This window comes from Siphateles boraxobius, unplaced genomic scaffold, assembly GCF_051911475.1.
Source record: "Siphateles boraxobius isolate OS27281-9 unplaced genomic scaffold, OSU_SipBor_1 135, whole genome shotgun sequence".
NCBI classification, from domain to species: domain Eukaryota; kingdom Metazoa; phylum Chordata; class Actinopteri; order Cypriniformes; family Leuciscidae; genus Siphateles; species Siphateles boraxobius.
In genome coordinates this window covers 639,780-657,259 of record NW_027508739.1, presented here as the reverse complement: position 1 = coordinate 657,259, position 17,480 = coordinate 639,780, and the positions used below count along the sequence as shown (strand labels likewise).

The 17,480-nt window shown below is 40.9% G+C and overlaps 1 protein-coding gene and 1 long non-coding RNA gene across 2 annotated transcripts in view; one reads left to right on the top strand and one right to left on the bottom strand.

The window, feature by feature from the left end:
• Positions 1 to 10,128: 10,128 nt before the first annotated feature.
• Positions 10,129 to 17,480, bottom strand: part of LOC143737995 (uncharacterized) — a 32,755-nt gene continuing 25,403 nt past the window's right edge. Inside the window, exons 2-3 of the long non-coding RNA XR_013203798.1 lie at positions 10,567 to 10,729; positions 10,129 to 10,242 (exon numbers count right to left, since the gene is read on the bottom strand). This is a non-coding gene — a long non-coding RNA (uncharacterized LOC143737995). The remainder of the gene's footprint in view (positions 10,243 to 10,566; positions 10,730 to 17,480) is intronic.
• vipb (vasoactive intestinal peptide b) lies at positions 10,178 to 15,932 on the top strand. Its single transcript, XM_077229833.1, has 7 exons — positions 10,178 to 10,261; positions 10,640 to 10,748; positions 11,689 to 11,784; positions 11,985 to 12,089; positions 13,312 to 13,443; positions 15,056 to 15,097; positions 15,708 to 15,932. The coding sequence occupies exons 2-6, from the start codon at positions 10,645 to 10,647 to the stop codon at positions 15,057 to 15,059; spliced, it is 441 nt and encodes a 146-aa protein (XP_077085948.1). The 5' UTR covers positions 10,178 to 10,261; positions 10,640 to 10,644; the 3' UTR covers positions 15,060 to 15,097; positions 15,708 to 15,932.

The window sequence follows — 17,480 nt, the reverse complement described above, 5'->3', positions numbered from 1 at the left end:
AGAGATTCTCCTCTGGTTATATGGCCTGATTCATCAGTGATGATGAGCACCGCATTCACCACGTCATACTGAGTCAAACTCTTTTAATACGCAGCCTGGCTATACAATTAAGAAATTAAACTATACACAAAGAACAATAGCTGTGTTGTGGGAAAATAAATCTTGACCGTCTAGATGTCATATATCAAAATGTCTATCGTGAGCCGAGGAAGCATCAGCCAATAAGACAAAGCACAAGTTAAAATGTCACACAAAATGCCCTTTATGTCAAATCACAATCGAGTCACTCGCTCTGTCTGTCTGTGATATGGAGGATCACGAGCGTTTGCTATATCATTTATCACAAGGTTCGGTTGAATCTAAACAAGACAAATCACAAAAGCTCAGAGAAACAGCTAAAGATGACCGAAAACCTTTGTTGAATTACTTTCACTTAGAGATGCATGATACGTCAGCCACTATATCGGTATCGGCCGGTATATGTTCTTTTTAATATTATCGTTATCGGCCTAATAAAAAAAAATGGTACGATATATTAAAGCCGATAAATAATGGACTATTTCCTTCAGCTGATACACTTTAGATCCACACTGTTCAACATGATGGTTTTGAAATATGATTAGAATCACTTCAAAAATGGAAAATATATTAAACATGTGCAGTGCAAGTCTGTCATATCAGCTACATAAAAAATAAAAATGAGAACATGATTATAATTGTGTGTTTGGGACATTGCTTTTAATGGTGAGACTTGTTTTTGTAATCAGGATCTCAAAAATTATTGTTTTATAGGACAATATATTGATTACTGGCTTTAAAATATAAAGAATTATCGATTATCGGTATTGGACAAAATGTTCATATCAATGCATCCCTAATTTTACTTTATGTGCACTTGATTATTTTCTTCATTAGGTTTACAAAGGTCAATCATGTGCTATAAAATCACACAAATGCACAAAGTCTAAGTCTATATTGTGTCTAAAAGCTATAACATAATAGTCATTTTAAAGTCCAAAATATGAAAATTATGGATCATCAATTATTCATATGCAAAATAACTTTTAAATAATTGGTGGACATACAAATGCCACCTAAAGAAAGAAAATACACACATCAGTAGCTGCGTTTCCATTACCCTTCAAATTGCCCAAATTGAAATGGAAACACGTCAATTTCGCAAAAACTCCCATTCATCGCAAAAAAAGTTTTTACGCTCGCATGAGGTGGTTTTTCAGGCAATTCGAAGATCTGAAGAAATAATAGGCAAGGCAAGGCAAGGCAAGTTTATTTATATAGCACATTTCATACACAATGGTAATTCAAAGTGCTTTACATAGAAGAAATTAAAATAATCAAAAGAAATCAGAATAATTAAAACAGTTTAGAATAAAAGATAAAATACAGAAATAATCAAATGAAATCAGAATAATTAAAACATAAAATAAAATACAGTACAAACAGTCGGACGAACAGTTGCACAGTGCTCATTCAGTAAATGCACAGTTAAACAATTAACACTTATTTATTATTTAAACACTTAAATAATAAAGAAACATTTAGCAAATCTGCAATGGAAACAGTTCTTGCGCATTTACAGTCACCTGACGTAGATGACGCGGTGTGTTTGGACAGAATACGAGACTATTAAATTCATAAAAGACAAAAGAATGACAGGAATACTGGATTCTAAACCTCACAGAAATGCCACAATCAAGATCTCGAAGCAGAAATGAGGAGAAACACCCAGAAACTCCTCATTTGAGCCGCTCTCAGTATAAGAGTCTTTCCTGGCCATTAATGCTTGAATAACACACACACGTCTCCTTCGATTAATAATAATGGCCAGTGCAGCGGCTGATACATAAACCTACCAACATCCGACGCCATGATTTTTGTAATGACTTATCGCGAGAATAAAAAATTACGTTTTATTCGCATAACATTGGTTAATGGAAACGCCGTCATTTCGCATTAGCTTTTTGTCCACATTTAGAGAGAAAAAAAATCGCAAAAGTTTTGCGCAAATCTATAATGGAAACGCACCTAGTGGTTCTTTAGAGCAGTTTACATCCAGCAAAATCCTTATTATTATTATTATTATTATTATGGTTATATGGCACTTCGTTGATTCAAAGAGTTCTTGATGTTTCATTAGTGGTTCTTCAGATTCTGTAAACCTTTTGATTCTAACTGGATCTTTTAGTGATAAATGTACTATCACAGAAGAGAACTGTGATGCTCCACATAAAGAGCAAAATTTTTTTCATACAAAAAATAAACTTCTTTCATCAAAGAACATCATTAGAACCTTCTTAATTAGTGGCTAATTTCCAGCTCTGGTTTTATGGTCTGGTTTGACGGTCCGCAGGAAATGAATTCCTCGGAGAGTCGTTACAAACTCACAGACCAACATCACTGCAAGAAACCCAGAGCCGCTCGCTTTACTGCTCACATCCTGATGATGAAGACATGCTAAAGAGCGGATCGACACCTGACCCGTAAATACAGACCGGAATATCACTGACACTGGCAACCAACCAGAACATCCTGTAGCAACCACATAGCAACGCACTATAAACACTTGGAACATCATAGCAACACCCTGACAACAGCCTTTGCATGGGCAAGTATAGAAATCAAAGACTGTATAGTGTCCATGAAGTCACCCGTAGTGTTTCTGAAGAGCATTTTTTTATAGCCCAAAGTGAGCGGAGCCGGCCGTCGCCATCTTGGGCGCGCATCACTCCCTGATAAACGAAAATGAACAGCGAGGCGGATTAGCTGAGGTGACCTGACGCTAACAGAGAGCAGACAGACGGCTAGTAGTGACATCAGCGGCCATCCACCTGTCACTAGTGGCCACGCCCCTAATTATGCAGAACTTTAAAGCTTAAAGCTCCAGTAGGTAACTTTTGTAAACAAATATTTGTTAAAACTGTCATTATGTCCTGACAGTAGAATATGAGACAGATAATCTGTGAAAAAAATCAAGCTCCTCTGGCTCCTCCCAGTGGTCCTATTGCCTTTTGCAGAAATACACCGCTCCCGGTCAGAAACAACCAATCAGAGCCAGGAGGAATCAGTGTCAAACACGCTTGTGTACGCGCTCGTTCAACGTGTTCGTTCAACGAACGAAATGACTTGAAAAAAGATTTGTTCATTTTGATGAACGAGTTCGAACAGGATCACAAACGTGCATCACAAAACAGAGCAAGGCGAGCATTTGTGCTTATAAAACTTAAACTTTTTTATTTATTTTTGAAATGACCGATCGTTTCGCTAGATAAGACCCTTATTCATCGTCTGGTGTCGTTTAAAGCCCTTTGAAGCTGCACTGAAACTGTCATTTGGTCCTTGAAACGTTTGTGTCATATTGAAGTCATTATATAGAGAAAAATCCTGGAATGTTTTCATCAAAAAACTTAATTTCTTTTCGACCGAAGAAAGAAAGACATGGACATCTTGGATGACATGGGGGTGAGTAAATTACAGCAAAAGTTTTTTTTTAAAGTGAACTAATCCTTTAACGCAGGGGTTCTCAAAGTTTTCATAGGTGAGGGCCAATTTAGTAACCCAACATTGAACTGAGGGCCGCCAAAGGGGCGGGGGAGAAAAAGAAAAAAAAACTGAAAAGAAAATCCCATTTGAAATAATTTTAATGACCAGATTGCATCTCTACAGTTTACATTTATTGCAATAAACACATTTTAATTCATAACTGAGGCAAAACCTGGCGAGTTTTTTTTAACAGAAACTTTTAAAATAGAAGCTTACCAAACAAGTCATCATCATTCATATCTATCATTGCCTGTCAGTCGCGTTTCCATTATTGCAGATTTGCGCAAATGTTTTGCGCTATTATCTTTTTTTGTTAACCCGTAACTGAAAAACGAAAAAATTAACGGTTGTTGTCTTTTTAAAACGCAAAGTTGAACACTAACATTTTAATTTGGATAGGCAACACCAACTGCTGCGCAAAAAAGTAAATATTCAACAGACTTTTTCAGATTTTTGTTTAAATTACTTTTTGCCCCTTTATTAAACATTTAAAATATACACAAATTAATATGGAAAACATGTCGATTTTACTGGTTTTCTAAGGCTAAATTAGAACCTGGAATTTATATTTTTCCCGCAGTGCTGAATGAGAAGAGCCATATAGGCTATAGCCGGTGTCTCTGGAACCACAGCCCACAGAAAGGTGATTTATAGGTGAGTTATAGGCGAATGATAATAAATGTGTCTGAAAAAACAGCGAGGTATTTTAATTGTTTATTAATTATTGTTTTCTAAGTGTCGGCTAAAAACATATCTCTATCTCCGCTGTTAAGCAGATGCGCTTTTAGAGAGAAATGCAACTTTCATACGGATTACATAATCAGAAGGTATTAGCTTTCGATTCGAATTTGTTTAAAAGTGGACATTTCAAGCCTACATAGGTTATATTTTGTTTCAGTTCTCGCGCTCCAGTTCACGGAGATCATGAAAGCGCGTAGCTACTGATTGTTTTATTTTATTTTACAAAAGCACAATGTTTTCTTGTTATTATGAGTTTACACAAATAAAAGAAGTTGCGAATAATGTATTATTTTTTTCTGTATAACCAGAAATGATAGAGTATTTTAAGTTGTCTCCACTGTGTCATGATTCTGCCCTCGTGTCCTTGATTTTCTCTTGTCTTGAGGCAGGATCATGACAGAATCATGTTTTGTGTGCAAGCACATGGTCTTGTTTTGAGCCATGTGCTTGTGTTGTCTCGTTACGTTACCCCGCCCCCTTGTTATCCTCGTCTCGTCATTATTGTCTAGTCAGCTTCACCTGTCTTTGTCATTAGTGTCTCCCTATTTAATCCCCTTGTGTTTGCTGTCCTGGGTCGGTACATTGTCTATTTTTGCGTATATATCCCTGTGAGTATTTTATCTGAAGTCCTGTTCAATTAGAATTGTGAGGTGCTTGTCAAGTCGGAATCTTTGTTTGTCATCGTGTCTTAGTTTAGTTGTACTCTGCTCCTGTCCTGTTTTGCCCCCTCGTGGGTTTTTTGTTTTCTGTTGTGTCAGAATAAACATTTAGAGTCTGCAAATTGTCTGCGTTTGGGTTCGCTCTCCAATCTCATGACAGAATGTACCGACCAACAAAGAACCCAGCAGACAGTATGTCCTTCCAATCGGAGTTCCGGGAGCGATGCTGGTCGTCCACACCAACCAATGGTGAACGGGTCATTTGCCCTATCCCGTCCTAGGGTGAGCAGATCATGAGGGATTATGCCCGTCTATGGGATCTCTTTTCCCGGGAGGATCTGCAGGCCTCTTCCACAGGCTCTCCACCCTCTGCTAGTCTGCCGGTGATCCCGGAGGGTCGTGTTATAGGCATCGCGACGCTTGGGGACCAGGCTGGCTCCCTCACGACTCCTGGCACTTCATCTACCCCCTTCAGTCTTCGTGGAAAACGAGGAAGACGGCTGTCGTGGGAGTCGGCGTCAGAGTCCTCCTCCGCAGAGTTGGCTGTACCTGCGGTGGTTTCCGCTGAGCTTCCCCAACCCGTCTCAGCTCCGGCGATGGTCTCTGCTTCCCGACCTAGGAGAAAGAGGAGGAAGAGGGGAGCCTCCCGTTCTTCGCCCGCTGCAGTCACAGATCCCGCTGCAGTCACAGAGCCCGCTGCAGTCACAGAGCCCGCTGCAGTCACAGAGCCCGCTGCAGTCACAGAGCCCGCTGCAGTCACAGAGCCCGCTGCAGTCACAGAGCCCGCTGCAGTCACAGAGCCCGCTGCAGTCACAGAGCCCGCTGCAGTCACAGAGCCCGCTGCAGTCACAGAGCCCGCTGCAGTCACAGAGCCCGCTGCAGTCACAGAGCCCGCTGCAGTCACAGAGCCCGCTGCAGTCACAGAGCCCGCTGCAGTCACAGAGCCCGCTGCAGTCACAGAGCCCGCTGCAGTCACAGAGCCCGCTGCAGTCACAGAGCCCGCTGCAGTCACAGAGCCCGCTGCAGTCACAGAGCCCGCTGCAGTCACAGAGCCCGCTGCAGTCACAGAGCCCGCTGCAGTCACAGAGCCCGCTGCAGTCACAGAGCCCGCTGCAGTCACAGAGCCCGCTGCAGTCACAGAGCCCGCTGCAGTCACAGAGCCCGCTGCAGTCACAGAGCCCGCTGCAGTCACAGAGCCCGCTGCAGTCACAGAGCCCGCTGCAGTCACAGAGCCCGCTGCAGTCACAGAGCCCGCTGCAGTCACAGAGCCCGCTGCAGTCACAGAGCCCGCTGCAGTCACAGAGCCCGCTGCAGTCACAGAGCCCGCTGCAGTCACAGAGCCCGCTGCAGTCACAGAGCCCGCTGCAGTCACAGAGCCCGCTGCAGTCACAGAGCCCGCTGCAGTCACAGAGCCCGCTGCAGTCACAGAGCCCGCTGCAGTCACAGAGCCCGCTGCAGTCACAGAGCCCGCTGCAGTCACAGAGCCCGCTGCAGTCACAGAGCCCGCTGCAGTCACAGAGCCCGCTGCAGTCACAGAGCCCGCTGCAGTCACAGAGCCCGCTGCAGTCACAGAGCCCGCTGCAGTCACAGAGCCCGCTGCAGTCACAGAGCCCGCTGCAGTCACAGAGCCCGCTGCAGTCACAGAGCCCGCTGCAGTCACAGAGCCCGCTGCAGTCACAGAGCCCGCTGCAGTCACAGAGCCCGCTGCAGTCACAGAGCCCGCTGCAGTCACAGAGCCCGCTGCAGTCAGCGCTTCTTCCGAGTCTGATTTGAGCGCTTCATACGAGTCTGATTCAGTGAGTTCTGTTCCCGCTCCACAGCCGTCTGCTACGTCCCCTGTTATGTGTCCTGTTCCTTTTCCCGCTGTTTCCCCAGTCAGAAGTCTTGTCTCGCCACCCTCAGCTTCCCCTGTCGTGATTCCCTCTCCGTCGTCCACTGTTCCTCCTGTCCCTAATCAACCCCGGACTGTTTCCTCCAAGACTCCTCATGTGTCCCGATCCAAACCTGCCCGGATTCCTTGCCCTAAGCCCTCAGCCCGTTTTCCGAAGACCCCCAGCACACCCATCCACCCTGGACCACCCCCCATGAACTCGGTGTTTCCTCCGCCACCTCTTCCTTGTTTGTTATTTTTATTGTTGCATCCTAACCCTGTAGTTGTGTTTTCGTGTTTGCCGTTACTGTTATTTGTCATGTTTTGTTGGTTTGTGTCAATGTCTCAGTCTGTCATGTCCCGTGTTTGATGTCCCCTTGAGGAGCGTCTGGTAGCCGCTCCTTAAGGTGGGGGTTCTGTCATGATTCTGCCCTCGTGTCCTTGATTTTCTCTTGTCTTGAGGCAGGATCATGACAGAATCATGTTTTGTGTGCAAGCACATGGTCTTGTTTTGAGCCATGTGCTTGTGTTGTCTCGTTACGTTACCCCGCCCCCTTGTTATCCTCGTCTCGTCATTATTGTCTAGTCAGCTTCACCTGTCTTTGTCATTAGTGTCTCCCTATTTAATCCCCTTGTGTTTGCTGTCCTGGGTCGGTACATTGTCTATTTTTGCGTATATATCCCTGTGAGTATTTTATCTGAAGTCCTGTTCAATTAGAATTGTGAGTTTGCTTCTTGTCAAGTCGGAATCTTTGTTTGTCATCGTGTCTTAGTTTAGTTGTACTCTGCTCCTGTCCTGTTTTGCCCCCTCGTGGGTTTTTTGTTTTCTGTTGTGTCAGAATAAACATTTAGAGTCTGCAAATTGTCTGCGTTTGGGTTCGCTCTCCAATCTCATGACACACTGTTGATAGGAAAATGCAAGTGTTCGCGCCGGCGAAATATTTGACAGGTAATGGAAACGCGGCTATTAATAAGCTTGTCATTAAGTCACACTGAATATTGATTACTTGGTCAACATACCCTTTTAAATTGCAATGGGATTTGTGGTGCTGTTTTCGGCCGCTAAACACCGCTAAACGGATTGATAAATTTTTTCAAAGCAATGTACAGTTTTAACAGTTTTACAGATGTTTTTCAGATGTTATCGCGGGCCGCCAGAAATGTTTCAGGCCCGCGGGCCGCACTTTGAGAACCTGTGCTTTAACGTCATCTTACTAGCTATTTATAACTTATAGAAAGAGTGCAACGTTATAAAGTTACATGTATTGCAAAATACATAATGATTTGAGGACCAAGTTTGTAGTCAAAGTATGGGCAGGCCATAGTCAATGTAAAGCATATTGTTGATGTTTCGTCCCTATTAGTGAATGTGCCATAACTGTTTATAATCCGCCGTCATCGGTGGTCCTGCTTACTAGCCTGCGCGTTCACGGCAGGCTCCGCTGTGAGGGAGGAGCTGTGGAGGGAGGAGCTGTGGAGGGAGGAGCTGTGGGGGAGGAGCTGTGGAGGGAGGAGCTGTGGAGGGAGGAGCTGTGGGGGGAGGAGCTGTGGAGGGAGGAGCTGTGGAGGGAGGAGCTGTGGAGGGAGGAGCTGTGGAGGAGGAGCTGTCGGGGAGGAGCTGTCGGGGAGGAGCTGTGGGGGAGGAGCTGTGGAGGGAGGAGCTGTGGAGGGAGGAGCTGTGGAGGGAGGAGCTGTGGGGGAGGAGCTGTGGGGGAGGAGCTGTGGGGGAGGAGCTGTGGGGGAGGAGCTGTGGAGGGAGGAGCTGTGGAGGGAGGAGCTGTGGAGGGAGGAGCTGTGGAGGGAGGAGCTGTGGGGGAGGAGCTGTGGGGGAGGAGCTGTGAGTTGTGCTTGTTTAAATTTTCAGGCTAAGTCAACATTTTCTCAAAACTCCCTACTGCAGCTTTAATATTATTTAAACGGATGAGTTTAAATAAAAAAAAAATTCACCCCCCTCAGAGTTGTCATAAAGGGCAAAATTAGCTATATAGACCAAGACCACTTTTTGCATCAGGCTGTAAACTTGTTTTTTTCTGCAGTAAAGTTGGGCATTTTAACATAGAGGTCTATGGGATTGACTCTCTTTTGGAGCCGGTCTCTAGTGGCCAGTGGATGAACTGCAGTTTAAGTCACTTCTGTGTTGGATTCAAGAGAGAGGGTTGGTTGCCGCTTGATAGAAATTAATGCATTTGTTAATGTGATCACTTACAGAATTTTCATTTTATACAACGTGCATATTTTGGTTCTATATTTATGTTGTTAAATTCCATAAAACACAATAAATGTACAGATATTATCTATAATTCAGTTAACAAAAAGTTTTTTAATTCAGATTAATGTGTAGTATAATATTATATTATAAATTAAACCAAATTATTTTCATAATTTATTTAACAAAAAAAATATTATACATTTTTTAATGAATCCCCCCAAAATCACATGGATAAATTATAATTTTTTTGAATTATAACTATTTAATTTAAATGAAACCTATCATTATGGATTCATCTTGCATTGTAGCATTATATCCATGACCATTTTATTCAAAATAAGCATTATTGTAATTAAATCAGCATACATTTAAAACTGGCCTGTAAATACATACCAGAATATCAAAGAGACTTGGCAACCAACCAGAACACCCTAGCAACCACATACTGTAGCGACAACTATAAACACTGTACATCATAGCAACACCCTGGAAACAGGCTTTGCATGAGCAATCATAAAAATCAACGCATTTATTAAAGTAATCAATTATTAATTTCTTGTTTAATAGAACAGTGTACATTTTAGTTCTATATACATGTTGTTAAGATATAGATGTTGTATTTCGACCTGAGATGACCTGTTGTACTGTACACTGACCTGAATACAGTGTGGGTGGAGAAATATTGTGCAGCGATATTAGATCAGCAGACCTGCAGAATTCTGTAATATGATTGACCGATGCTTCTATAATGACCCTGATTCAACACACATCACGTCATACTTTTCACAATCTAATGAAGATGCCCAATTACCACCGTCCCGAACTCTGAAATATCAACATCTGACTTCCAAAAGGTAAACATTTCACATAGTAGAAGTCACAGCAAAATCGCCAAAAACATGCAGAATGCGGTTTAAGTATTATAAAATAAAATAAAAATAATAAAAAAATGAGTCAGCAATAACAAATCTTTCCGAGAAACCCAATTTATGTTTGACCGCCAGATCATCATCCATTTGGGTGTATCCCACCGGGACCGGCGTGACGCAGGACAGACGCGGAGACTTCTTCAGGAAAGGGAATAATCAGGTGTATAAAAGCGAGCGTTCAGGAGAAAGACAGACAGACCGACGGGAACAGCGCTGAGGAAACTATTCTTCATCCGTACAGGAGTCAGAGATCATACACAACCGACCGCACCGCTGGGAAAACATCCTGACTGTGAGTTCTCTGTACACTTATTACTATTATACTGATAGATAAAAGCACACTTTTAACATTCATATCAGTTGGGTACAATCTTTAAAAAAAAAAAATGCTGGGTTGTTTCAACCCATGTTTGAGTTAAATATGAACTGTTGCATTAAAAGAATCTAGGTTGGGTATGTCCATATTTGACCCAAACATACGCATGTTTTAGTTTAATTACAAAAAGGTGCTTAAAATGGCAACTAGACACAGATGCATTTTATATCGTTTTAAGTTTTTTATCAAGTGCCAGTAATGCAAAAAGGAGTAACACTCACGTCTGATAAATGGCTATGAGAGTGCCCGTGAACACTGAGTTATGCAGATGTTTGTGGTGATGCACATCTGCAGACATCATGAGTTGGCTGAGCTTGCAGACGCTCCTCCTGACGGCCGTCTGTGGGGTTTTCTGCGGTCGCACTCTCGCTCTGCCGGACATCTCTGCGTACACAGACATCAGGTGAGACACAAACATCACTCATCTGCAGGTCATCACCACTCATCTCATGCTTTTTATTACAATATTATTTTAGAAATTAAACCAAATTATTTTCATTATTTATAAAAAAATGTATATATATTATTTATTTTTAAGATTAATGTATAGTGTTTTATTGTATATTTTATTGTATCATATGTTTATTATTGTATTATATATTTATTGTATATAATATTGTATTACAAATTAAATCAAATTAATTTCACCCCCAAATAATATGGAAAAACAATAGGCTAATTACTTTGTTGTTTTAAATATCATTTATGCATTTTCTAAATATGAATTAGTTCAAATGAAACCTATTTTATTTTCATTATCAGTTCGTTTTGCGTTGTGACATTATTTTCAGGTCAATATATATATATATATATACACACACACACATATAAAAATTATAATTTCTTTAAATAGAAATTAATTCAAATGAAACCCATTTTATTATCAATGTAGGGGTGTGTTTTGTGTTGTGACATTATTTTCATGCCATATATATATATATATTTATTTTTAATATAATTGAATCCATTGAAGCATATTTATTTATCATTATGGTTCGTTTTACAATGTTATATTTTAATGGCAATGTCTATTTTAAATTTGCATTATTATTGCATTATATATATATAATATGCATTTCAGTAATGAGAATTTTGTTATAAAATAGGTTTAATCGCCTACAATGCAAAAAATTATATTGTCTTCTGTCTTTCTATTGGTTTTGAGGAGAAATATGACCTGGAAATTTCTTTGTAGGATTCACTCTTAAATTATATTATAAATAAATATTTAAAAGTTTCATGCACGTGTCAAAAATCTTATTTTTCCCAATCTTATATCACAATCGCATTTTCTTTGCGTAAAAGAACATCTTTGTGTATTTTGCATCATTATTGTTTTGCAGACCAGGCGCTCTGGATGGAGACGGAGAGGACGACTCGTCTCTGCAGGATCTCGAGGCGTATAAACTCCTGTATGAACTCGCAAACACCGTCCAGAGGTTCCTGCAATTACACACAGCTTCATTTACTCTCTCGTAAAAATATTATAGATCCATTTCCAGAGTGAAGACTGAAGCTGTAAACGTAATGATGATGTTGAAGATGATCTTTCGTGGGGACGAACAACTTTGAGTTTACGAGAAACCACCGTCTTACAATCCAATAAAAAGTGTTGTTTTTTTATCTGTATTGCTTTCAGACCATCCAGACACGCTGATGGGCTTTTCACGAGCGGATACAGCAAACTGCTCGGACAACTGTCTGCGAAAGAGTATCTGGAGTCTCTACTAGCCAAGAGAGTCAGGTAAAGAGAACAAGATCTGAATGTTTCAATCCAATCTGACCTGTAATGCCTGAATCATAATCATACACTGTTCGTTCGTTGTTTTTTCTCCATTCTGTCACTGATTTTAGTTTCACTGTCGACTTTGGCTTTTGTTTTGCTTAGTTGGGGACATTTAATTTAATATTCAACAAAATTATTGCATTGAGACCATTATATGAGAACTGACCTGAGCTGGACGATGACATCACGGTTTTCTCCAGAGCGGCAATATATGTATATAAATTAACTAAATTAATAACTTTTTTACAACAAAAATGAACCATCACTGGACTTACTTAAGCTGGACTGTGATGCTATTTCCTTCTAGAAACAAACTTTGTTGCAGTAAGTAAGGACGCATTAAATTGATCAAAAGTGACAGTAACGACATTTATGATGTTACAAACGTTTTTTTCTATTAAATGCTGTTCTTTTGAACGTACTATTCAATCAAATTATCCTGAAAAAAAAATATAGAGAATGATTTCTGAAGGATCATGTGACACTGAAGACTGGAGTAATGATGCTGAAAATTCAGCTTTGATCACAGGAATAAATTACACTTCACTATATATTCACATAGAAAACAGCTGATTTACATTGTAATAATATTTCACAATATTACTGGATTTGTTTTGTATTTTTAATCAAATAAATGCAGCCTTGGTGAGCAGAAGAGACTTCTTTTAAAAACATTAAAAATCTTACAGACTCCAAACTTTTGAACGGTAGTGTATATATTCACATTCAGTTATTACAGTTATTTTAAATCTTAATAATATTTCACTGTTTTTACTGTGTTTGATCAATATTTCACTGTTTTTACTGTGTTTGATCAAATAAACGCAGCATTGGTGAGCGTAAGAGGCTTCTTTCAAAAGCATTAAAGAAATCTTAATCTTTTAATTGCATTATTAATTATTCCTAACTTTTGACAGATAGTGTACATCACCACGGCAGTTTGTAGATGCCCTGGTTGATATCTGGGAGCATTATTTTCCTGTTATCACTGTAAAGCTGCTTTGAAACTATCTGTATTGTAAAAAGCGCTATATTAATAAAGCTGACTTTATTTGATAATAGATGTTCATATAATAGATGATGGATGCCAAACTGATGAATGTGCTAAACATAATGCAGCATGTGTTGTGGCTGATTCAGTGAAGCTGTTATAATAAGATGGTGATGTATTGTCCTGTAGTGATGAGCTGGGTGTGGATCAGACGCCTGTGAAACGTCACTCTGACGCCGTCTTCACCGATAACTACAGCCGTTACCGCAAACAGATGGCGGCCAAGAAATACCTCAACTCAGTTCTGGCCGGGAAAAGGAGGTACGACTCAAAGGGGAGGAAAGCGTCACTATTAATTCTAGAGCGATAAAACAGGAGAAAACATCACACACAGATACACTAGTGCGCAGCGGTTAATCCCGACCGGGGCGCCACACACCGCACACACACACACACCACATATCCATCTGAACACCAGAGGGCGCCACACACACACACACACACACCACATATTCATCTGAACACCAGAGGGCGCCACACACACTCACACCACACATCCATCTGAACACCAGAGGGCGCTACACACACACACACCACATATCCATCTAACACCAGAGGGCACCACACACACACACCGCACAAACAAACACCACATATCCATCTGAACACCAGAGGGCGCCACACACACACACACACACCACATATCCATCTGAACACCAGAGGGCGCCACACACACACACCACATATCCATCTGAACACCAGAGGGCACCACACACACACATCGCACAAACAAACACCACATATCCATCTGAACACCAGAGGGCGCCACACATACACTCACACCACACATCCATCTGAACACCAGAGGGCGCTACACACACACACACACCACATATCCATCTAACACCAGAGGGCACCACACACACACACCGCACAAACAAACACCACATATCCATCTGAACACCAGAGGGCGCCACACACACACACACCACATATCCATCTGAACACCAGAGGGCGCCCCACACACACCGCACACACATCACATATCCATCTGAACACCAGAGGGCGCCACACACACACACCACATATCCATTTGAACACCAGAGGGCACCACACACACACACCGCACAAACAAACACCACATATCCATCTGAACACCAGAGGGCGCCACACATACACTCACACCACATATCCATCTGAACACCAGAGGGCGCCCCACACACACCGCACACACATCACATATCCATCTGAACACCAGAGGGCGCCCCACACACACACCGCACACACATCACATATCCATCTGAACACCAGAGGGCGCCACACACACACACACACACCCACCATATATCCATCTGAACACCAGAGGGCCCCCCACACACACACACAAACACTCACACCACATATCCATCTGAACACCAGAGGGCGCCACACACACACACACACACCACACACACACACACACACCACATATCCATCTGAACACCAGAGGGCGCCACACACAAACATGCCACATATTGATATGAACACCAGAGTCTCACACACACATACACACACACACACACACACACACACACATACCCATCTGAACAACAGAGGGTGTCTCACACACAAGACAAATATGCCCGGCAGAGTGAGTCAAACTCGCAGTGCTTTCAGAGTGAGCAGCGTTTACAGAGCCGTACGTCACTGACAAGCTGCGCATAAAAAATAATTAATAATAATCGTATGATAATAATCGCAGCCTTTGCGATTTCAAAAGCGCGATAAGCCAAATGGGTTTAAGTGCGATTACATGGAAACTGCGATTAATCGTGCAGCGCTAACACACACTGAAGGAGTCACAGAGACCACAAGCAAACACACTATTTCCCGTCTGAATGCATTATGTTTTTCATTATAGAAAGCTTATGATCTCTTATGATCTCTGGTTTAGGTGATGCACTCATGCTCAAACGCTGCCTGTGCTCTTCAACATGTAAGTGTCATATATCTGTTCATACACACCGTGCAAAACAAAATGCTATCGTTTTTTATTGAAATTAACTTAACTTTTATTGAAACAATTTATCTCTTCTTAATCACATATAAAAATTAGGGATGCACCGATATGAAAATTTTGGCCGATACCGATAACCGATAATTCTTTATATTTGAAAGCCGATAACCAATATATAGGCCGATAAATCTAAATCCAAATTTTTAGATACTTTTGAGAGCCTGATTACAAAAACAAAAGTCTCATCATTAAAAGCCATGTCCAAAACACACAATTATAACGTTCTCATCATTTTCTGTAGCCGATATGACAGACTTGTGCAGTGCAAGATCAACTTTACTGTATTTTGCTTTTTCTAAGTGATTCTAATCATATTTCAAGCAATTCGAAACAGTGCGCATCTGAAGTGTCTCAGCTGAAGGAAACAATACATTATTTATCGGCTTTAATATATATATATATATATATTGGCCGAATTTTCTTATCAGGCCGATAACAATAAAAATGAACATATATTGGCTGATACCGATATATCGTGAATCCCTAAACAAAGTTGTGAAATCAAATAAAATGCGGTTGTTTTCTGTAGGTGACATGGACGGCACAGCTTCAAGACTTCGCCATCATTATATATCCAAGCTTACACAATCTATTATGGGCTGAGATTGAATTAACGGCACGAAACACAACGGCGCACGTCTGAGTCCTGTGTCCTCGCGTGGATGACGCGTCCGGTGTGTGCTTGACTGGAATAATGCTGTTGTGTCTAGAAATCTATTTTGACTGAAGTCATTCTTGATAACTGTAATCAGACCAATAAAATTATCATGTTTGTAAAAACAGTTTTTCTGTCCCTGTTGTTCCTTTACTCCGTCATCCGTTTCACAATGTCATGAAATCTCCAGAAAAATCTTTGTTGGATGTGATTCTGTAAGAGGACGTTTATACAACACCGGTTTCAATCACAGTTTTTTCAGAAAACGTATGCGCTTTGGCCGATTATTTACACCACAATGTCGTTTTGGAGTCTGAAAACTCAAACTTTTGAAAACTGGTTTCAAAGTGCACTTTTTTGAAGTTATCGTCTCCGTGTAAACTATAAAAACGGTGACGTCATGCATGTTACATGTTCAATCAAGAGGCGCGTAGTGTTTCTTTACAAAGTCGTTTTCTGTAAAGTTTTGACAATGTTTTTATTTTTAATTTCAGTTAAAGCTCAAGTAATTTTGTGTTTTTGGCATGTTTAATAGTTTAAAAAAAATATGTCTATATAGTTTTTTGTTTATTCTGCCAAAGTTTTTTATATTTTATTTCAGTTAACGTTTATTTTATTTCAAGCAACAAAATTTTTTGTTTTTTTTTTGTTTTCAGTTTTAGTTAAAGGGATAGTTTACCCAAATATGAAGATTTTCATCATTTACTCACTCTCATGTCGTTCCAAACATGCATGAGTTTCTTTTTCTTCTGCTGAAGAAAGGTTTGGGACAACTAAGGGTGACGAATTGAAATTTTTTGGGTGAACTATCCCTATGAACTACGAACTATTTGGGTGAACTATAATAATCCTGCTTTACACCCTAAGCTTTATTATTCAGTTATGACTGCTGTATCAGCATCTGACCAAGAGAGAGCGTTATAAATCCCTGGCTGTTTTTGGAAGAGCATCATTCTGCTCTTCATGGAATGCATGGAGCATCCTATTTACACAAACTTGAGATAAAAATGCAACTTTTTGACAATAAGTGCAATAAAAAAAGACAATAAGTGCATCTCAATCCACGCACTGTTCTATGCTGTTTTGTAGTATAATAAACAGTGTGAGCAGTCTGTGTGCTGTTCAAAACTCCCAATAGAAAAAGTGCACTTTAAACACCCGGATGATGCTCTTAATGAACTGAAAAAAGAGACACACCGGAGGGGAAATAAGACAAATATATTTTATAAGACAAAATATCCTTATAAAACTCTTAGCTGTGTCTGAAGTCACATACTTCTCTACTATATAGTATAGATGAAATGAAACAGTAAGTGTCAAAAGAAGTATGTGAATTCACAGTACAAATAAAAGAGTTGGGGGATAGTACTCGGATGATCTTCTACTTCCGGCGATATTTTGAAGTGTGCATACGATATACTATCCCATGAGGCCACGGGAGAGGATTTGTCAATGGGAGTGAAGTGGCGGTAGGTCACATAGACATCATGATGTCTATGGTAGGTCAGGGCCGGCTTTGCCGACAGGTGACACAGGCGGCCGCCTAAAGCGCCATCTGCTGGACGGGGTGCAAAATTGCAGAGTTAAAAAAAAAGTTAACTAAATGTATGGATCGTATTATGAAAGCTGCGCACACACTGTACACTT

Bases quoted from the DNA above. Each gene is read 5' to 3' on its own strand.
- vipb (XM_077229833.1), top strand. From the start codon at position 10,645: ATGAGTTGGCTGAGCTTGCAGACGCTCCTCCTGACGGCCGTCTGTGGG. The intron at 11,785-11,984 runs GTTCCTGCAATT...TATTGCTTTCAG, and splicing joins CTCGCAAACACCGTCCAGAG to ACCATCCAGACACGCTGATG. The intron at 12,090-13,311 runs GTAAAGAGAACA...ATTGTCCTGTAG, and splicing joins CTACTAGCCAAGAGAGTCAG to TGATGAGCTGGGTGTGGATC.